Source organism: Anarrhichthys ocellatus, unplaced genomic scaffold, assembly GCF_004355925.1.
Source record: "Anarrhichthys ocellatus isolate YVR2014 unplaced genomic scaffold, GSC_Weel_1.0 scaffold97, whole genome shotgun sequence".
In the NCBI taxonomy this organism is placed as follows: domain Eukaryota; kingdom Metazoa; phylum Chordata; class Actinopteri; order Perciformes; family Anarhichadidae; genus Anarrhichthys; species Anarrhichthys ocellatus.
This window is the reverse complement of record NW_022280127.1, coordinates 698,371-721,904: the sequence shown is the minus strand read 5'-3', so window position 1 is coordinate 721,904 and position 23,534 is coordinate 698,371. Positions and strand designations below refer to the sequence as shown.

Genomic DNA, 23,534 nt, shown 5'->3' with positions numbered 1-23,534 from the left:
GAGACGAAACACTTTATAGAGAGAGAGAGAGAGAGAGAGAGAGAGAGCTGAGAGACGAAACACTTTTTACATCATGTATCATCATTTCATTCAGTCACGTGAGGTTGATCATTCCTGATTGTCGGGTTTGATGAGTTTTATCATTTAAGAGAAACAATAATCATATTCTGGGTTATTTAATATCGATGTCACAATCTGAATTTCAAAACATACAGACGCAAATAATTCATAAATAAGACAATCGCATTCCGCCGGTAGAAATGGATCCTGTGCTTATAAACAGAACACAGGACACAGTTTGTTAACAGACTACAGAGAGAAACACCTCTACAGTGGTGATTACTGTGTCTTTATTAGTTATTAGTGTTATTAGTTACTGTTATTAAGTACAGTGATCATGTGAACAGACACTAACTTATCAAAAGTCTCTCCAGCTGTTAAAGCCGACTGACAGCTGATCCAGCTGTGATCATCAGCATCGTCATCAGAAAGAGACGTCGCTTCACGTGACGCAACTGAGGAAAGGACGTCCCATGTCTCTTAAAACATATTTCCTCGTTCCTCTCTCCTCCCATGGTTTCCTCCATGCATCCATGGTGGGAGGGACTAAGATGCAAGGAAACGACCCAAGTGAGGGAAACGGGGATGCAATTTTAAGAGACTTGGGATGTACCCATAGAAGGCATACAACAGTACCAATGACAAAGAAGCTAACAAGACACAGAAACCGTTTCAGGCTAACTTAAGAATTTTAGTAAGCTCAGCAGAGGATTTGGGAAGTGACAAGTAAAGAAATTGTTTTGAGAGACTTCCTACAAACAATGAATCCATCAACATATAGGCCAACTGTATACAAACACATGGTAAGATTACACTGGTTGATAATGTAGAGGCTTACAAATGCTGCTGTTGCAGTGGTCGTGCAGTATTTTATCAAATGCCTGCTCCTTAAGATGAGTTGAGATGTGCAGCAGAGTTTGTCTTCAGGAAACATTCTCCTGGACTGAATTTCACTTGGTCTGCCTCTAAAAAAGAACACGTTGGCTTTGGGGGCTCTTCTTCTTTAAAACAGCATAAATACATGAAATGTTTCGATCATACCTGGAGATCTGCTCATTAGCATGATCATTACCATGAACAGATATGTATGTACTGTACAGTGTGTAGATAAAGTGAAACACCAGAATCTCACAGTGTGTCACAAAGACTGCTCATCTTAAGTGGGATGATGAATCAGCAGGTTTTGTCAGCTGTCGTCACGTATTTGCTGAGTGAATTTTGCTGCACCAGTTTTAAAAAACTGCTAAATGAATTACATTTGCCAGACTCAGAAAAGCTGCAGTGACAAAGAGGAGCAGTGGTCACAGTGATTTGATCGTGTGCATCATTTCTGAACACTGAGAGAGGATGAAAATGCAAAAACCCAACAGGTTCTATTTTTTTTTCCAGATGCGTTCACGGCAGAGTTCAGCTTTCCAGCCATCAGGTTTTTTTGCAGGTCAACTCGAGTCAAGTTCTGCTTATTATTCTGATTCCATGGATAGTACTGACTCATGTGTCTGTAGCCTGTATATCATACTCTGGTATATATTTATATATTTTAACAATTAGCCAAATCAATTATACAAGTTGTCCCTTCTTTGTTTCTCTGGGTGTTTTTTCATGAAGCTTATCATTTTCCATTGCCTGAAAACTGTCATAAAGAAACAGAGAAGAAGATACTGTATCTTCTGCTGACAATATGTTAACTCATGTTCACAATGTATTGATCTGTCTCGCACAGGACGAGTGTAAAATCAAAATAAGAAAGTGTCTTTCAGGACATGCAGCACCTGATGCGTCCATACTGAGCATGAACACATCATGTTGAGCCAACTCAGAGTGAACCATGTTAACACAGTGTGACTGCACAATGACCAATATAAATGTGCAGTCACTAAATGGTAGAACACAGTGAGCTGTTATGCAGTTTGAAGTTCAGACGATCTGCTGCCCTTCATGAGTTCTTTGTAGAGAGGCAGATATTTTTCTGTTTGTGAATATATTCAATCTGTTTTATGGTGTTTGTTTTAAGATATAATAGTAAATTAAAGTGTACATTTACATTCAGAGATGGCGTTTCATTAAAGTCTGCCAACATGAAATTAATGTTTGCATATTTGATATTGACTTAAAATTTTGCATTAATATTTTCAATATAAATTTAACTTATGCTCATTTACATTTTTTATTTATTTACCTTTTTTTATTACTTTATACATCAGTCATATTTCCGTATTCTCCCTTTTCCTCTTCCTTCATATTTTCCTCATTCTTCTACTATTGCGGGATGGGCGTGTCCATGTATGACTCTGCCACCAGATGGAGCCAAAATTCATCATTGTTTACACTTCAGGGTGTAATATTGTGTCATCTCAGGATAGTTGACAATCGGAGAAATTAATCACTTCTGTTTGTTGCCAGTGAACAGCCAGAGACAGCTTTAGATAAACAGCTGAAACTCAAATCGCTTTACATTTAAAATAAATATAAAAGAAGAAACACAAAACGTTATGTTGTTATTTTCTTTAATTTGTCAGCCATCTGTGTGTCCGTAGACCATCATATACCACCGTTTACCACCGTAGAACAGACGAAATGAAAAGAAAGATTCGAAATAATCTGCACTAAAAAATGACGTATGTTTGAGGCTGATTCCATCGTCGTTATTTGAGAAGAACATTTCCTGTAACAACATACTGGATTCTATTCATTTCATTGACAGTATTTTGATGAAAACCTTTAAATTGTGAAAATATATGTATTTAACAGGATATTTTACAATTGAAAAATATAATGGTCATTGCTGTGTGGTGGAAAACAAACTACTACAAACATATTACTGTATTGTTCATACTGATATGTTCGTGCTCAGCTATTGGTTGATAATAGTACAAATTGGTTGGGCTGTAGTCTGCAGTAATACTTATTACACATGCTCACGATAAACTCTTTTTATTGACATAATAATAATGATCACATGAAGAAATTCAACTTTTCTATGTCAGGTTTGAAAACACAGACTCTTTCTGCCTCTGGTTGAAATGTGTCATTTTAGCTTTCTATTGTCAAAGGCTCACGTTGTCGAAAAAATACATATAGATGAAAATATGTTTTCAGAATCTTGAGATGCTTTATTTGGACATGTTATTATCCAAAACCTGTGCAAAGACATACAAGCTTGAAAACCGAACTCAAACAGGAACTAAAGGACTTGAAAAATGATTTTAAAATGACATTAAACAGGAATTAAACTTTAAGACGGAGATAAACCAAAAACTACAAAATGTTGCTGCAGATGTCCGCAACCATGGTGCACGATTAGCAGAAGCAGAGCAACGAGTTGAGGAAACGGAGACCGTCAAGTCCGAGTTGAAGGACGCTCTGCTTTACTGCCTTAAGCATCTGTAACAATGCCACAGAGCCAGTGTTGCCAACTTGGCGACTTTCTCGCTAAATCTGGCGACTTTCCAAACCCTCATGGCGACTTTTTTTGTCAAAAGCTACTAGCGTCAAATTTAGCTACTTTTTCTGGTGTTGTTGGAGACCTTTCTGGTGTTTTGACTCTGACGTGAAAGCACGTACCGTTCGGCACGTGGGAGCTGCTGTAAAGGAGCAGCGGGAGCTGCCGTGAGCCCCTCCGCCGCCCCAAAGCACTCAAAGGCAGTTAGTCTCACAGTAGCCCCTCGCGCAGCAGTCCCAGCTGCAGAAAGAGGAGACCCACACTCTCCGTGTCCAGACTGCAAATGAATCGCGCATGCGCAAAGCCGCCGCTGTTCCCGCCTCTCTCCTACAGTGCTCATTACAATTATGCAAATTAGGCGATGATGTCATTTAGCGACTTCTAGCGACTTTTAGGACAGCCAATAGCTACTTTCCTTGCTGAGGAGTTGGCAACACTGCAGAAGCAGCCGAGGACATGAGGAGGAGAGGATACTCCCTGGACCTGCCACAGAGGCAGATCGACAGCAGCTGGGACCAGAAACTCCCACAAGGCGCTCACTGGAGCACAAAGACCGGGGACTGAGAAAGCATATCTGTTTGTGTTTAATAATATTGCCATTAATGAGGGTTTGGAAGATTATTCCTCGCATACATATAATTTGACTCCGGTTTCCACTTCGCTCTCAATGTACATACACAAGTTTACAATAAACACGAACAAAATATATAAAAAATAAAACTAGGGCAACAGAAAAAAGATGTAGGTATAAACATTTAACAACTATGTACAATATAAGTATAAATATATATACCCAAACAAGTGTATATATATATTTTAACATAAACCTATAAACAACAATGGCAATTGAGGTGATAGTGCAAGTGGTGGTAGTAGTGCAATATGTCTGATTAATTGTTCATCAGAGTGACGGTCAGTGGAAATAAGTTGTTCCTGTGTCTGGTGGTTTTGGCGTACAGAGCTATGTAGCGCCCTCCAGAGGGGAGGAGTTGAACAGGTCGTGTCCAGGGTGTAAAGGGTCTGCAGTGATCTTTCCAGCCCGTTTCCTGACTCTGGAGGTGGACAAGTCCAGGATGGACGGCAGGCTGGCACCAATGATCCTCTCTGCAGACCTGACAGTCCGCTGTAGTCTGTTTCTGTCCTGTGTCCGATCCAAACCACACAGTGACAGAGGACTGTCCAAAGACATACATACACACACATAATCTTATTATTCCCGATCCCTACTCTCCCCGCTTTTATTTTTTTTAACTCGTTGCTTGTTTTCGGGCCTCCTCGACATATGAATGGAGCACAAATGACCGGGAGAGGTCTAATTAAATCTCCTTATGTTTTGATGCTTTTAATGGTTTTATGTGAAGCACTTTGAATTGCCTTGTTGTTGAAATGTGCTATACAAATAAACTTGCCTTGCCTTGGTGACTGATTGGCTCAAGAGGGAACAGAGACTTTGTTTTTTTGCAGAGAGGGAGCCCCTACTTGAAGTAGGATTAATTCTCCACCAGCAGAATAGCTTGATGAAGATGACAGGGCAGGAGGTGCATTTTTTATTTGTTATTAATGCTTTTGTTATTCGTTATTGTTACAACGCACGTGTCTATGTTGCCAACACATACATATTGATGTTATGGGATACAGTAACTTCAAGGTAGCATCCTGGAACGTGAATGGCTTAAATAATCCAGTTAAGAGAAGCAGCGTAATGTCAAAAATGAGAAGGGAAAACCACCAAATTATATTTCTATAGGAAACGCATTTATCCCAAAATTAACATGAAAAATTAAAAGAAATTGGATACAAGAACACATTTTATAGCTCATTGAAAACCAGAAAAAGAGAAGTCGCTATATTATTACATAATTCAAATAACTTTGACTTGGTTAGGGAGATCAGGGACAGTGAAGGCAGATATGTGTTGATTGAAAACAAATTGACCTTATCTGTGTTTATTGACCCCCACAAAGTGATCATATAGTATGAGAAAAATACGTGAGCTGATTTCCTCAGAATGACAAGGCACACTAATATGTGCAGGAGACTTTAACACAGTAATAAGTAATAGATGGGATACATCTAATAATAAGAGAAATATTTCCCCGCAGTCCTTATTATCCTGCATCGTTTCTCTCTGAGTGTTACAGAGTTAATTAAAGCACATTGAGGTCCAGTGAGCTCAGCGCCTCCGTCACACACGGCTGTCAGAGTGTGAGTGGCAGCGCTCAGAGCTGGAGCCATCTGCTGAGTCACGTCTATCTCCTGCAGCCATCCTTCCTCTGCACACTGCCAGTCAGAGCAGACGTCACATCAGAATGAATGAGACACGTATGTGTTTATGTGCCGGGACTTTGACTCACACAGTTTGTGCAGGAAGAAGTACTCCGATATTGTACTTCTGTAAAAGTAGCAATACTACAGAAATACTGAAGAAAAAGTCCTGCTCTGAAAATGTTACCTATAGTGCAAAAGTAGAAGCATCAAAATATACTTAAAGTACCAAAAGTACTCATTATGCACAATGCCACATATTATATTATGATATTATAATCATTGATGCATTAAAGCTTTAATGTTGAAGCTGGTAAAAGTAGAGCTCATTTTGAATACTGTACTTAATATCCTGCCGTGGGGATCAATACGCTTAACCTATAATAATACATTATAAGTTATTATTTTATTTTGTGTTATTAGTCAGAATCTACAAAGTAACCAGTACTTAGGGAATCAAATAAATGCTCTGGAGTAACAAGTGCAATGTTTGCGTCTAAAATGTATAAATGGAAATACAGGAAAGTACAAGTACCTCAAAATTGGACAGTGCAGTACTTGAGTAGAACCATCTGAATGTATCACGATGAAGGACGTGTTTTCTTCTTTGCTGCATGATCTTAACTTTAAATACACTTTATATTACAGATTTTCCCAATAATCTAAGAAATAACATATTTTATGCTAATTACAGGGAAAATAGAAAAATGCCCTTAAAAGAACTTCTCCATTTAAACCCATGTAAATATTCATAAATATAATTTATCATCGTAAACTTTACCCTGCACATGTTGAATGTGTTCCTGTGTTAGCTGCTGTAATCTGACTAGAAGGCTCTCTAGGTTACACCAGTAATTACTTAAAGATAATAATAACTAACTCATTGAACACTATTTTACCTCTAAGTTCCAAACGGTTCTTTCAGAGCGCTTCCTGCAGTAGAACATCATTATAATGAAGGAGTTCGGAGTTCGGTAAACTGCAAGAACCGGGCTCTTTGTCACAGACGCGGTTCCGACCTCTGACCTGAGACGCAGTCCCCGACCTCACTGCGGCTGTCTCGACACGAATCACAGTAGCATGGAATACACGTAACTTCTACACAACACTAGCAATTTCAGGGATCACCAATGTTGGTGATCATAAAGCATACACCACGTTATAAAAATGAACAGTACTTTAAGCACACAAACAAGATAAAATAAACACAAATTAACTCTCTCTAACTCTGCCCAGACTCTATTTCGCCTTACGGTACGATGCGATCGTGTTGGTTGAGGGGGGGATTCTTCTGAGCTTCCGTGGGCTCGGGCTGCGGGCCGCGGGAGGTGTTCTCTCGGTAGGAGAGAATCGCTGTCGTCTGGATAAGGGATTTTTGCGTCCTTATGGCCAGAGCAGACGAGGCGCTTGGTGGAGAGTGGAAGTTCTCTCTCTCTCTCTCTCTGAAGAAGTCTTGCTTCTTCACTTCTGCAGGACTAAAAAGGGGTTCGCTTCGTGGATACCAACAAAGATAAAATAGACAGTTTGGTGAATTCGGCCAGCGAATATAAACTGTTAGACCTAGGATTTGGTTGAAAAGGGAAACAACGTTGGTGTGCTCCCTAGCTCGACGGAGGTCGAAGGGAAAAAGCATTGAGGTGGGGGTTGCAGGTAGTTTTGTAGAACAGTGGCTGAACCACAGGGGTCCTGGGGTGTCTTGGCCCTTGGCCAATTAGATTGCAGCGCTGCTTTCAGGTAACTTCAGGAACACGTAGTTTTTGGGGGGAGGAAACTCACACCCTAATGTGAATTTCTTCAGAGCTGGGGGGTTTGGTGCTCATCAAACTACAATCAGGATGAAACCTTTGCTTGCAAAAGGGAAGGCCTGACTCTCTTTGTTCCACAGCACATGTCGAAGCCATATAGTCAGATCCCAACACCCATAAGATAACGAGTTCCTGCGATACGTCTCATGTCCTGTTAGACGTCCGTGCGTGTGTGTTGTACTGTACGTGTGTGTGTGTTCCTATTGGTCAGTGGTCTTTATCAGTGAGTGCCAGCTGGTAGTAACACACACACACTCGGCCTCTCAGAGCGACCGTAGAGACACAGTTCTCTCCTGAAGACACGCAGCACTGAAGGTAAATGACTCTTTAGTTCTGTAGCTGTCTTTAACATGAATGACATTAAAACAGGTCTTCCTGACACATCACTCAGTGTATTGCTCTTAACATATCACAGAAAGCTGTCAAGTCGGTGAAGTTCAGTTTGTCAGAATGACTCTATTCTGTTTGTAAGAGCCAGGAAGGATCTTGTAAAAGATACATTTCTAACTTGTTTTCCAAGAATCAAACTAAAATCTCTGTGACGTATCAGTGCTTTGTGCCTCCGTCTGCTCATCAAGCCTCACACGAGGCCTCGGCCACAGACTGCATCGTCCTGACCTCAAGTTGGACAAATGTGGCTGGACGTTCATCCGTTTGTATTGCCGTCAGTGCACTGGAGGAACGAAACATCCAAAAGAATGCTACATGTTTTGATATGAACACATCGCGTCGATATACGTTAGCACATGTTTTGGAACTGCTACTTTAGTAAATCGTATCGTGTACGTGTTTGATACTCAACTATCGGTGAACTAACTTTAGATTACTCAGAAGAACATCACATGTATATTTAATTTCATAAAATGCGTCTGAAAGTCAGCAAAAATGAGTTTATATTGGTTTGATCAGGTAATGTAGATGCACATTTGAAACCATTTAAAAACCTGCACAGTCCAACAACACCACAACTTACAGCCTCACATGAAAGTAAGTTTCATGAAGATAATACTATTATATAGATAATGATTTTTGCGGTACTCTTGTTCATTCCTATCGTGTAACAGCTAGTGAGGGCCGATTGCGTGGCCCCCAAAAGTGATCATTGCAGCGCTAAAGGAAGGAGTGCTCAGATCATTTATTTCAGTTCAAGTTGTAATACTACAATGAAGAAATACTTTTGTAGAAGTAGAAGTTCAGCATACAAAATGTTACTTTGGTAAAAGTACTTTGTATAATTCATTTGAGTTTGCAAAGTAACTAATTAATATAGTTGAGTAAAAAGTACAATATATACCTCGGAATTTTAGAAGTATAAAGTGGCAGAAAATGGAAATACTAAAGTACAGTTCAAAGTACCTCGACATCGTATTAAAGGGGACATATCATGAACAACTGACTCTCCTCTCCCCTCCTCTGCCCTCCTCTCCTCTCCTCTCCCCTCCTCTGCAGTGATCAGTAACCATGAAAGGACTTCTGCTCCTGTGCCTGCTCCCCTTGTTTGGAGGTCAAAGGTCATCAGCATGCCCCCCCCTTTGCTCCTGTCATGACAGTGAGGTGGATTGCAGCAGCAGGTTTCTCACCTCCTCCTCGCTGCCCACCAGTTTTCCTGCTGGGACCACCTCCCTCCGTCTCCACGATAACCGTCTGACCAGCCTCCCCAATGGGCTCCTGGATGATCTGACCTCCCTCGGCTCCGTCTCCCTTCAAGGTAACCCCTGGCAGTGTGACTGCGGCATCCTCTACCTGCGATCCTGGCTGCTCCGTCAGCCCGCCACCCTCACATCACACCTGGGCGTCAACTGCAGCTCCCCTCCCGGCCTGAGAGGGCGACTGCTGGTGTATTTAATGGAGAAGGAGGTCCTGGAGTCCTGCCACTACTGGTACTGTGACCTGGCTCTGGCCTCGCAGGTGTGTCTCTTTGTGTTTGTACTGGTGCAGGCGGCTCTGCTGGTGGCTCTCATCGTGTTCCTGAGGAGGTTCGAGAGGCTTTCCAAAGAGGCGAAGAGGACCACGGAGGAGAGCTTCACAGCCGGGGAGAGTCCGAGGGAGAACGAGTACGCGCCTTTAAAGGGCAGCAGCATCTGAGATGCAGCTGTGATGTGGGATTGATACAAAAGAAGGAGAAGAAGTTTATCATTTGCTCACCAGAGAGTAAATGTCTCTCACATGCTTCTGTGTGTCAGACTATAACACCAAAGTTAATTTTTATGCACAAGCAGGTGACAAATTAACTCATAGGACCCTAGCCCTATTTTTAGGCCTCTGCTCGAAAATTGCATAGCCATACTCAAGAGAGTCCCGAGCTCTAACTACAAGGTCTATTTTAATAATTTTGATGCTAGAATACTGGTAACACTTGTGAGATGTGTTGAATTGTGTAAATATTGTGTATATGTTACTGGTTAATAACTGATACACTTATGGCACAGCTCAAATTGAAAATTTTTTAGGTTCGCCTGAAAAAAAGCACTTGTATTGAACATTTTTTTTTTTAAATAATGCAGCTGTAAGCCTAAAACCACGCCACAGTCATAGAACAACACGTTTTACATGTCCCCACAACATATTTTACTTCGATTGAGTGAAGCAGGCCAGCATAAATGGTCATAAAAATCTAAATTTTGATTTTCGGAACCAGCTGTTGCATTGCTGTATACTAATTTGATGTACTATATAACTAAATATTCACTTTTCTTATCACTAAGAGTGTTCAATAATCCTAATAAATCAGTTTGACACCATTTTGAATAATTTTGAGCAGTTATGATGTGTCATATCTGTCATTCATAACAATAAATGGCTCATAATGTGTGTCTATGTGACCCTGGTAAGGCCGATTTACTCGTGTGAGACATTTTTAGATGCGGGATAGTCCAACGGGAGCCATGCAGGGGTGTTTGATCGTATCCGGGTCTGTTTACTGACTAAAAATCGCAAAATGCTGGGCGAACCCCCCTCTCGACATGGATTGCTCCACCCCACAGAATCGTCTGCCATTTTGTGATTCATTCCGCCAGCGCATTGATCTCACTCACAGACATGCAGCAGAACATGGCGGGCAGAGCCGTGCAAAAATCGGCTCGAATAAATCCGTTTTTCATCGCCAAAACCGTCAAAACGTAAGTTTTTTACCCAATTTTTTTTCTCGTGACCTGCGGCTGATGTTGGCATGCATACCCATAACTTTTGAACGGTTTGAAAGAGAGTAATTTGGACGCCGCTGTGCGTTTCCGGGTCGAATCGTGCCCCCCCTGCATGTGTTCATCCGCCATGTGCGATCCTGCTCCGTGATGAGAGAGCCATAGAGTGAGCATAGGTCGTCGATTTTTGGCCAAAATTGTGGCAAATCTTCTAGATATCTTCCAGATATGATATTAGTTCATGTATAATTGTGTTTGCAGTGTTTACAATGGCTGGTATTGCTCCAGACATATTAAATATCGAATTAACGGGAAAAGTCCGAGCAATAATCATATTTCTTTATGAAAAATGCTTTCTACGACACGCTGAATGCTGCACACTCTAAAACAGCCCCCTGTGGGGGGCTCTCGGGTCCTATGAAAAACCTTGAATATATGAGTTGCAGATGCTTCCATGCAGGAAACAAGTGGAATGGTTCAATAAGTATGAAAATAATGTGAATTAATTCCAACTGAGCACCTATGGGAGACTTGAAATAGCCCAACACCTGACTAAGACACGTTATGTTGTTATTTTCTTTAATTTGTCAGCCATCTGTTTGTCCGTAGAGCATCATATACCACCGTTTACCACCGTAGAACAGACGAAATGCAAAGAAAGATTAGAAATAATCTGTTGCTATTTGAGAAGAAGATTTCTGGATTCTATTCATTTCATTGACAGTATTTTGATGAGAACCCTTTTATGTACTTAGCAGGATATTTTAAAGTTTAAAAATATAATGGTCATTGCTGTGTGGTGAAAAACAAACTACTAGAAACAAAAATAAAAAATGATTGTAACTGAAGACTGAATGAGAAATGGTTACGGCTGAAGAACTTCATGAATATCTAAGTGTGTTATGTGATATTTGATATCTGGCAATTGTTTAAATTTTTTAAATTGCATTATATTTTTATACTTTAATGTGTATCCCTTGTGCGTTTTTCCTAATTTACCTGATCCAAGTTTTGTTTTGAACATTATTAAAATTCCTGTTGATCATCCCTCTGTTCCCATGTGTCTCTCTGCGTTTGGGTCCATCCTCTGCTCCCATTTTTGCTTTAACCCTGACGCTCTAAGCTGCTTGTGTGCTGCAGCATTCACGTGTTTCTACTGACGGTCAACATCTGACTCTCTGTGACGGTGAGGGGTGGGGGATGGGCAGAGATGAAAAGGAGACCACAGAAGTCAGGAGAAGTGTGTTCCTCCCTCCCCTCCTTGATACAGTGCGGACATTGTGTATTGATGTTGTCTTAATAATAAGGTACCAAATGGAACACATTTTAATTAGTTTTTATCATCCTAAATTCTAAATGATTAATTCATTAATAAGTTGTGCTAACGTTATCATCCACACTCTCTAAACAATGTTGCATGTTGACTGCCATGCTTTCTTATGTATTAATATGCATTTTATAACCAATGTTCTGTCTTTTCTAATGTAAAATGTGTCTGTGTTAGCTATTTATATCATATCAATAATATATTCAAATTAAATACAAATAGAATTAATCTAATTTTAATTAATGTATCTTTTAAAATGTTAAAATATGAGATATGCATGTTTCAAGTTTAAGTTATTAGTACTTGTACAAGATTAATATTGCTATTTTGAACACACATTATCTTAAGTAGTCAAAATACAGTAGGCTAGCCTAGTGGTAACATTACTAGTATTAGTATTAGCCTATAGCAGCAGTAGTGGTAGTAGTAGTTGTAGCATTAGCATTAGCATTAGTTTTTGGTCCAGCTGAATTTTGGAATATGGATCTTGAGTAGAACTTGAGTTTCAACATTGATGTTGGTCTTTTTAAAAAGCTTGATCATCAAAAAGCATGGAGGGATTTTTGATTCCCGTCTGATATTCCAGTCTTATATCAAGGCTGTTACCAACCACACTCAATTTAACATACTTTAAAGAAACAAACACCTGAGTGTCAATAGAAACCAACTTTGACTACTGGGGCACACACACTTGATTGCAAAGGAGTCCAAGACTTGTTCCCCACGGTAGAAATTGGCCCCCATGACATTAATAGTATACAGTATATCGTATACACAAATCTGCAAATAATACATCTGAATGTGGTCGGCTACTACTACCGGTAGCCTGCGTTTGCAACAGTTTGCTAATATTTCTTTGACGTCTTGTACATTCTTTGAAGGCTGCTGGACACTGTCCGACTTGACCGCAGCTTTGTGTAATCAGCCCTCTGCTGCTGCCACCTAGTTTCGTGCACTTTCCAGATGAGGCACAGTTCATCTGGAATGAGCAGAGATGCTGCAGGAAAAGGCCCATCACTTCACAACATCACCAGCAGAGAGCACTCTGGTCATTTCAAAAAATCCACCCAATCTGCAGTGAGCCTGAGCTGCCTGTAGTGGGCTGTCACACACCAGGTCTATCACCACAACTCATGTGCTCTCATCAGGAGTCTTCAAGTCATGTAAGAAATAGTTTGACGCTGGAGATAACATATCTTTCAACCCAAAAGTAGACTACGTGGCCTGTAGAGATGCTGATGCTGCTGCTGGATGGCGGGGCATTGGAAAGACAACTGGCCTGCGTGACAGAGCGTCTGTGGAAAAATGTGACTCTATTGACTACACACAAAACACAACGATGTAAGTTATGAGGCTGATGGAGTCCTGCCAGGGACAGTTGCAGTCTGTTCCACGCTGCTGGTCTGACCTTGATGATCAGACCGCTGATTTTCCAATTCCCCTGCAGGCAGAGATCCATAACCCATCACTGCTGTGGAACAGGGTCAAATCCAGCTTCAGGTCGAACAGATCTACTGTCTCAGTCTTAATTCTAAAGACATTTGATCTCACTTAGAGATGAATTGAGATCCAATTATTGATCAAGGGGTGACCCCTAGTACTCGACTGTTCACTAAATCGATCTAAGGAGCCTAACTCGACTACAAATCTCAGTCTAATTGTCGCAGTGACGGGAACATGTTGGGATAAAACAAAGGATAATTCATCATTCATTAATAACAACATGGCACTATCAGAGCACTAGATAGATTTAGGTTTGAGGATACTGTCAGCTATGGGAGGAAATAAAAAGTTTGGTTCCAGTTATATTTGCTGGTGTAGTTATTATAGTAAAAAATGCAAACTATCATTTTATTCCAAAAGTTCCGAATTCCAAAAGAAAGCAAGGGTAGTAGGCAAAATATGAAAGCCTTGGTGGGCAGTGGATGGACCTGGTTGTGCCTGCCATGGACTCTCTGAGTAAAACGAATGCACTCTGATCATTTCATTGGTATACTATATACAGTATATGGCTATACTGGCATTCTATTGGTCTGGACTCTCCGTCGCTGAGCTTCCGCTTGCAGGTAGAAGGCTGCAGCAAAGTCTGGGCTGTTTGCTGCTGGAGTCTGAGGTGAAGGAGTTTCTGGGGAAACCTGCATAATAATAACTTTATAAAAACGTATATATCTTCTTGCTGATGGTGGTCTAGATTTATTAAGGTCACATAGAGGCATCAGTATTAATTCAAGACTGATTCATAACTACAGTATTTCAGAATTCACTCACAGTAACTTTAAATAAGTGCATTTACTTGAATGCAGTTTTCCACCACTGCAGCTTGGTGACTTCATTTATAACATGCATAATCATAAATATTAATATTCTACAAACCCAACATGCATTGTGCACGGCAATACAGAGCGACAAGAATAAAGAGGGAAAAGACAAACTTAGTGGAAGATGAGGTGTAAAGGCTATTCTACATGTCGAGCACCTCCCCACTATGATCCAGTGCAAATGAAACTGCCTATACAGCAGTTTCCTTTGCATGGGGATACTGCAATATGTAAAGCCAGACATGCTGCATGCAGAGAGCCATCGTTATTGTTGTTCTTTCTTCTGTCATGCTCGTGAACCAGCCCTCCCATCTCTGCAACAGATCTCCCCCTTTGGGATTAGCTTCAAATGTTTAAAAGTCTGCATATTTATGACAAGTCCCTGAGCCGTTCTCCAGTTGTTTTGTCTCCATTCCTTATCTTTTGTGCAATCATTCCTGTATAATAATACACGAGTCAAAACAGAATATGTGATGTTTTCTTCATATTTTCACCAGAGCTTGAACATGAAGGCTTGAGCTGCACCAGCCGACACACACGGCTGTTATTTATTGACGCCATGTGGTGCTGCCCAAACAGGAGCATGGGGGATGATGCCTGTACTGCATTCCTTCCTGCTGCAAAACATGGACTGACAATCAGCGGCCCTGTACTTCAATGCAACAGTATGAACCCTATGACTCCATAAGTCATGCAGTGTCTGCATGCTGAGTGGTTCCTTAATGCTATAAGAAATGGAGTGACTGTTGGTCTAATTCCTGCATTTCCTTTGTTGTCCTCCAACCCCCCCTTCCCTTCTCCTCTATGTTGTTGTTGTCACATATTCTATAATGCGTTTCATGTGAGATCTAGTGGCCAAAGCTCAAAAAACAGATCTACTTTGTGTTTCCCCCATTCTTCTCAGCAGCTTTCTCTGTGATCCGCCATGTACATACTGTAATACACAATAGCCTAGTGCTGAGTTAACTCGTCCACATGACTGATTTCTCCTCCTGACAGACCGGTTTGAACCAGCCTGCAGCTGAAACTAGCCGAGCTCTCGGTTCCACACCCAAGCCACCACAGTAAGCATCATTAAACTTCCCTGAGCTCATAGAATTTCCAGTTGAAGGACTTCCTCTTAATCTGTCTGGCTTTGTTTCATTATGCAACACTGATGCATTATGGGTTCTTTTGTTTTTCAATGTTAAAAAGATACACATCATATAACTCTTGCATTTGAGCAATTGGTTTTGTTGTGCTGCAGAAGCTGTGATCGGCCGACAGGAACAGTCTCTTAAACGTAACCGCGATGACGAGAAGTGGGTTTTTTTTTTCCTTCTTCACAAGTAATGTTTTCCTCTGAGTCTCAGCAGCAGCCTAATAGTGTTACTGAAAGTGTTTCCGACTGTCAGTCACACCTTTTAAAGAGAGCCGAGTCAGTTCCATGGCTCCCATGTGTCTGATTTGGGTTAAACGATGCGGAGGCAGGTGCCAAAAAGTACCTTTCATGTCATTTGGATGCTGGATGTACTAACGTTACAAACCAGCTGTTCTTCAGCAATAAGCCCACTCCGAATGACACCGCTGCCAGCAGCATTACTGGGGGCCAAGCAATCGGCCTGTTTCCGAGAGGGCACAGGCTCTGAGCGGCCGTGTTCCATATGGGCACTGGATCGGAAGGGCAACATTAGTCCAAAGCTGTTCTATCTGAAGAAAATCTCAGTTTGGTCAATGCGTCTTAACAAGCTTTTTATTCAACACTTCCAGCTAATATTATCAGAAATAGCTACTTTTGTGAAATACAGTTATTTGCTTAGTTGCAAAAAATTGGTTGAGAAAATTAATATCACTCTTTTGTGTGAGAGTGGTATCAATTGTATCCAATTCTTGACAAGAACCCAAGACTCAACACACGAGGACACTCAGCGTGACATTGCCTTTCAAACGGTGTATTGTCTCAGATATGTCAAGACTCCTTCCACAGATGACTTGTTCCTCCCTCCGGACTCTCTGATATGACCTTGCCCTCCCACCACGATGAACAATGGGCCTACTTTCAACAGGCTCCAGCACTTTCCTTTACACGGCGCTGGACCAAACCCCATCAATTGATGTGCTTCTCTGTCGTACTGTTAACTTAATGCGGGGTCAGCACATTTGACCGTCTCACATCCGTCCATTTATGTAGCCATTGACAAGCACGAGACTGTGGTTGTGCTGGAAATCTCCCCGTGTCTGTGTGAATTCACCGACTAAAACACAGACAGATTTGATGAATAAATGAAGCATAAAGGTTGGGTTGAAGGGGTTAAAATGTTTGGAGAATATGAACTTACAGTTTAGTTTGTTCATTTCGTTTTTTTGTATTTTACAAACCAAACTGTGCGAAAAATTGTGCGTGGACTGACTACACACACGCCTAATTCGGGAATATCAAATGCAACATATCACCCAGGCTCCATTGAGACTGTTTCTGCCTTAAGTGTAACAGGATGTTACAGTGCCTCAGCACTGAGTCACTGCTTGTTTGTTGGCGCAGTGTTATGGTGACCCAGCCAACCTCGCAGTATCCTCCCTGCATCTCCACCTCCAGCCACTGACTCTCTTGTTGCCCCCACTGTATTGCCATGGAGACAGTAAGATATCTGAGCCCCTGCTAAGCTGTCACCAGCGGCGTATCTAGTGTTTCCTCACACATGGGTGGAGAACCCTTTACATGCGCTGCTCTGCTCTGCAGGCTCAGCTCGTGATGAACAGAAAGTGTAACAGTGTAACTGGGCGTGTGGGTTTTATAGCTGTTTTGGTCTCCATGCTGATCTGAGGTATGAAACGTGGAAATAGTACTTGATCCATAACCGTCGAGCCTTTGCATGATTGTTACCACGTTTTAGCGTACATCACTAAATGAAAACACACACTGCACTTAGTTCTATTTTACATGTTGCAGAGAGTTAGTTCAGACCAGGAGAACTTGTAGAGTCTACGGCCACACGGCCCCGTACTTCAGCATAGTGGCACAAAGGTAAATGCTAATGTAGGCATGCTAACATTCTCACGGCAATAATGCTCATATATGATGTATGTTGACTAATATATACAAGGTTCACCATCTCATTTAACATAGTTTCGTCATAAATGAAAGCATTGGTCAAATTCAAATTTGGCTCGAATGCTGGCCCAAGATGAAAAATTAAGACCCCCCCAAATTTTAGTCAGCACCAGAGTGGTGGACCTACCGATTGCATTAACATCTATGAACACGGTTAGTGTTGATGTTATGAAGCAATTATCTCCATACAGGAACAGTAATCATATATACGTAACAATGAGAAATGTGTGAGACAACAAAAAGCTCTCCGACCACCTTGTAGACCAGTGACCTCAACATGATCCGCCTGATCCAGTGGGGCCTGGACATGCAGGTTCAGGATCCTGACTGGGGAACATCGCCTGGACATAAGTACAGTAGATTTGCCCTTGGGCCCCTGTGGTGCAGTCAGCTGTGAGCTAAGCAACAGTAGCCTGATTGAGCCGGTTTCAGTGTAATGGAGCCTTTGCCCCTGGTGGGTTCAGCGTTCAGGCAGAGGTAAGAGGAGACATGAACTCCACTTCAGGGGGTACAAGTGTTACAGCTGGATCTATTGTGGATCTGATGCTGCTCACGTTGAGAACATGTACCACTCCAACCCAACCCATTTAACAATGTGGTGATTCCAATGAAGCCTTTGTGGAGGTTTCAAAAACAATTAAAGCTGCGAGCAGCGATGAACGGGCCCTCGCAATCTGCAGTGCGTCGGGGGTGCCGGCGCATCCGTGAGTGAGACGGATTTAATCTTGCGTGTACCGCCTGATGCTGGAAATGATGCTTTGCAAATAGTCCGATGCTTCCTGTATCCTCTGCCTGGCACTACAGAATGTGTGCAAACATGCATCATGTGTCAAATGTAAACCACATTGTGTAAAAGTCATGTAAATCGGAGGTGTTTATCACAAAATTCAGATTTCCTTTCGCCAGCAGGTGGCACTGTGAGTGTTAGGGGAAATTAGCTTGTAGACATCCTCAGGCCATGAGTGTTATCAAGCATGTGAAGTTTGAGACTGTTTGGAACAAGTCCTGCTGAGTTCCATCAGCTTTTTTCATGGGGAGTCACGTATAGTAGCCGCCCGCTACGGCTAAACGATTCCGTCAAACGTAAAGCTTTTGATGACTTTTAATCACAACGGTCTTGACATGGTACTGACAAAATTTAAAGTGGATCTGATGAAGTCCCTAGGAGGAGTTCGTTAAAGTATAGCGACTAGAAATAGGCGAAAATCGATTGAAAAATGACACATAAATGAAACTGGACGACTAGGGTTTAGAGCATGGTCCCAAGAGACTTATATTTAAGTCTCCATAGGATACATGTGCCTGTCAAGTTTCATATATGTAGCTCAAACGTAGCGCTGGGGCTGCTCTTTTTGAAATCTTGTAGGGGGCGCTATAGAGGCTATTTAAAACGGACGATTAAAAAAATCATATAGAATATTTCTTCCAATGACCTATGACACATGTACAAAGTTCCATGAGTTTTTGAGCATGCCAAGTCACTAAACCATCAGCTTCCTTTTTCATGGCGAACGATGCGTTGCCACGGCAACAGCGTTAATCGAAAATGCACAATATTCATGATAATGCATCATCAATGTCTTAAGGCTATCCGTACCAAATTTGAGACTCATCAGGTTACCTGGCTAGGAGGAATAAAGAAAAGTATAAAATATGACATTTCCTTTAGCCAGTAGGCAGTGCTATGAGTTATTGAAATGTTTTCAATTGAAATATGTTCAAGCTTGAAGTAGCATCATGCGTAAGAAGTTTTGTGCGGATTGGATAATGTACCTTGGAGTTATAAGAACTTATTTTTTCATAAACAATGAGGCAAAATGGCCGCCACGCCACGTCAAGTTTCTTCGATGAAAACTCTCGATTTTGATAACTTTTAATCACAAAGGTCTTAAGAGCATCCTGACCAAAGGAGAAGTTGATCGCATAAATTCTCTAGGAGGAGTTCGTTAAAATACGAAGGCTGAAATCGGTAAAAAGTGACAAAAAGCACAACTTCGCGGGTTTACTGTAGCGCCCCCTAGTTGTTGAATGCAATACAAATCTCAGGGTATGTTACAGGATGTGATGTGCACATATGCTGAAAGTCTGGTAATTTTAGGACAAACGGTTGAGAAGTTATGCGTATTGGAATTAAGCCACGCCCCTAAGAAGTTTATTGGTCCATATCTTGTAAACGCTAATAGATATCTAAAAGCTTTTGATAACTTTTGATGATCTAGATCCACAGCAAATGTGGTAGTAATCAGACCCAGCATGTAGGAGGAGTTGGCAAAAATGGGTTTTACACCTAATTCAATATGATGGAAAATCTAAGTAGGCGGAGCTTAGGGGTTTGAGAGGCTTTCTTTTAGATCTAGCGGAGTCGGACATGTGTGTAGAATTTCAAGTAAATCGGACATACTGGCCGAGGAGCGTCGCCGGTCCGACTTGTAGGGGGCGCTAGAGAGCCATTTGTTTACACACAAATATGCAAATTTTGGCAGCAGAGTTTCTACACCAGACCTGACAGGTGTGCAAAATTGGTGAGTTTTCATGCATGGCAAGTACCCCTACAAGCTCCATCCCCACAAAAATAAAAATAATATATATAATCCTTACAGTTTCAATAGGGCCTTCGCAGGCCCGACGTTGTCGGTTGCTCGGGCCCTAATAATAACCCCTACAGTTTCAATAGGGCCTTCGCAGGCCTGACGTTGTCGGTTGCTTGGGCCCTAATTAGCACATTTTCATAAAACACAAAATAAGGATATTTTTTGAGGCAGCTGTATCACTGTATGTATGTTAAACCTTTTAAAGCTTTGTCTGATATTTACATAGTAAGAAATTCTATGGCACTTTTTTTCTGGGAAATCTGACCCTAATTGGCATTTTACAAGGTCCGGTTTTTAATTGGCTCAACTGGGCCCCCTTCTCACAAAATGCCCTTAATAATACAACAAATTCTCTTAAAATACATGACACCCACAGTGCCTCCAGGACCTGTATTTTCCCCAAATGACCTTTCCTTCATGTGCTAATGCTACACAAACAGCTTGCCAAACAGACATGCTGGGTGTCTGCTGCCAGCCACAAATTCCTGGTAGGTCAGATATATACTGAATGAATGAAGACATGCATTCTCTCACTGCAACCACAAAGCCTGCGGTGACTCAGTATTCACCGTTATTAGCAGTGCATGTAGTCGCTCACTAAGATGCCATGAGTCATTTGCTTCTGTTTACTGGTATTGAATGTTGTAACAGCTGTTGTTTGTGTCCTCGTTATAACTCCAGCGCAGAGTTTCTTTTTTTATATTATTTATATTGTGTTTAACTGGAATAGGTAAGTGGGACCAGTAGATTTCTTTACCATAAAGTGAATCAGTGTTCCTCATAATCCTAAAGAGGGCATACCAAGGGAGCACTGTATGACATGCAGAGCAAGAATATAGCAGCAAGCACATCTGCTGTAAGGATATAGTAGAGCGCTGACGACCTGAGCAGAGATTGAAGTCTCTCTCCCTCTGTGTGCGTTGTTAACAGAGCTTCTCCTTGCTTTGTTGACATAGCCTTTAGTGCATGTATGTGCATGTGAGCGTGCCACATTTGTTAGCTCAGAGCTGCTCTCATATTGCAGTTACAGCTGATAATGCCATACGCTTAGCACGCCCTCCAGTTCCTCCACTGGTGAACACCCTTAGACCTGTCAACTCATGTGCCTGAGTGATATATCTGGCCTCCGTCCCCCGAAACAATAAAACAGGACTCAAATGGGGTTGCTGAACCAATCCAGCGACCCAGAACTTCCATCATTTTGACCCAGAAGAGAGTGGCATCTAACTCGAGGCAAGGGAGTAAATAAACATAGTTCCCAAGATCTCCAACTGTTCCTTTAAGCACACAGTAGAATGAGACACAGCTATTCACCCTCCACTTATCTATTTTCAAGGTAGACACTGTCGTTTGGACCCCAGGGCTATTCTGCTGTCATGTGATTTATTTTGAAAAGCAGTACCAGGTTTTGTTGTTTTATGACTTTCTGAGAACACCAGTCCTAATACTTGCTCGAAGGAAAATAGATAAAGATAAAGCATTAAGTGAAAAAAACAGTTCAGGGAACTGTTGTGAATTACTTATGAACTATAGGTCTAACAGGACTTCCATTATTGATAGAAAACATTGGCTCACTGATCGATGTAAGGCTCCATATCAAACAGCTGTAAAGCTATTTATGTGTGACTAACTGGTAAAGAAAGAAGATGACAGAAGTAAATTCCGTGTCCCTTGTGTTATGATAAGCATGAATGCTTGGTGTGGACTGGAGAACAGGGTCAGCGGCTCAAGGCCCCGGTCTTCGTCTACCCGCTGAAGCCTCAATGTGTGTTGCTCATCTATCATGCAGCGACTTTGTGGTCATAAATATGCCGTTTCCACCAGCCGACACTTTCATTTCTTTGTGTCTCTCCAGTTATATCTGCCATGGCAGCTCAAGAGAGATGGGCATCTGTGGCGACATATTGTTCTGACGCTGTCAGTGAGGAACCGGGTATTGTTTCACCGCAGACTCAGCCAGGATCTTTGCTTTAATGCTCCACTCAGCATTTACAGCCAATGCCGCATGCCGAGCATACGGACTTCATTGTGCAGACTTCTGGGGGGGGGGAAACGATACACTTCCTGCGTCACTTATGGCCATTGACCCTGACTTTGACTTTTTTTTTCCATATAAGGGACTGAGCTGTTGTCACGCTTGTAGAAGGGTCAGCTTCTTTTTCTTAGGAAGGAATGAGAGTTACACCAGCATGAGGCTGACACTTGTTTATCACGAAGAGTCGCCTCTCAAGGGGGAACGCCTTGCAGCCTTATCAACACAGATCAGCTGGACTGCATGGGCCGTGGTTCAACCCCGCTTGTAAACAGAACTCACTAACCTTCTACGTCAAAGCCAGAATGGGAAACATTTATTTGTAGCACTGCTCACTGGCAAAGGGAGGTCAGTAGCAGTTTGGGGAACGGTAGAAAAACACACACTACATGACAAAAAAACTCAAAACTCAAGTTGATTACAAAGTAAATGTCACATCAAAAACACTATTTGAAAATAGCATTTATAACATAGTTTATAACATGTACCTCTACACTTTAGCGCTCCAGCCAGTGTAAATGTCCCAACAGGAAAAGAATAGGAATAGAGAGCAGATTCACAATTCTATTGATCTTATTCTTGATTTATAAAGTTGCTCCGTGCCTACAATAACAAACCAAAAGACACAAGTGACTCACATGAGCTGAGACAGCATGCCTTGATTGTCACTTTGGTGTTACGCACATCTGGGGGCCCTGGTAATAACATCCTGTGATATACAAATATACGACATATCATCATACATGATATGTGCATGTCTGTACTGTTGTGGAATGTAACTAAGTACTTTATAATGCTTTATACTTCCACTCTGCTACAATTCAGGCACAGATACTGTCCTTTTTCACTCAACTGATTTGGACAGTCTACTTTATACATGAACAAAATGCTCAATGAGTGTATTAAGATGCTTGGATTGAACCACCCAGGAGTATATACAGTAGGTCTATAGCGGCTACAGTAAAGGTCTTTCTTCTCCACAAAGTGTTTATCATTGAAGTACATTTTGTTGATAATACATGTGTATCTGTATGGTATTTAAGTACATTTTAATGCCACTTGTGTAGCCTAATGCAGTGCGTTTACAATGTGATAGATCTACTTTTACTTGAGTTTTTATGGATTTATAGTTGAGCGAAGAGCTTTTTTTTTCAACATTGTATTTTCAATAGTGAAATGAAATTACTCCTAATGTTTTAGTGACAGCTGGCAATTGCCGGTGCATTTGACATGGCGCATTATATCACAGTGCTCTATAATATCTGTTTGTGCTTATTTGTTTACTTCAGGGAAAGAAAGGCTTATTTGCACATCAGTTTCATCAGTCAGACTACCGCGCGTAAAGCTCTGTTTGGAGAGCTGGATGGGTGTGGGTGTGGGGGGGTTCTGCCTTCAGAGACTGCTGATGTCACAGCTGTCCCGGCAGAACGAACCTCCCACAGCTCCTATAAATACTCTGAGGC

At 41.5% G+C, this 23,534-nt stretch overlaps 1 protein-coding gene across 1 annotated transcript; it reads left to right on the top strand.

The window, feature by feature from the left end:
• The first annotated feature begins 7,806 nt into the window (after positions 1-7,806).
• Positions 7,807-9,877, top strand: gp1bb (glycoprotein Ib platelet subunit beta). Its single transcript, XM_031875854.1, has 2 exons — positions 7,807-7,887; positions 9,022-9,877. Exon 2 carries the CDS (start codon positions 9,034-9,036, stop codon positions 9,655-9,657), a length of 624 nt encoding a protein of 207 aa, XP_031731714.1. The 5' UTR covers positions 7,807-7,887; positions 9,022-9,033; the 3' UTR covers positions 9,658-9,877.
• Positions 9,878-23,534: the final 13,657 nt, after the last annotated feature.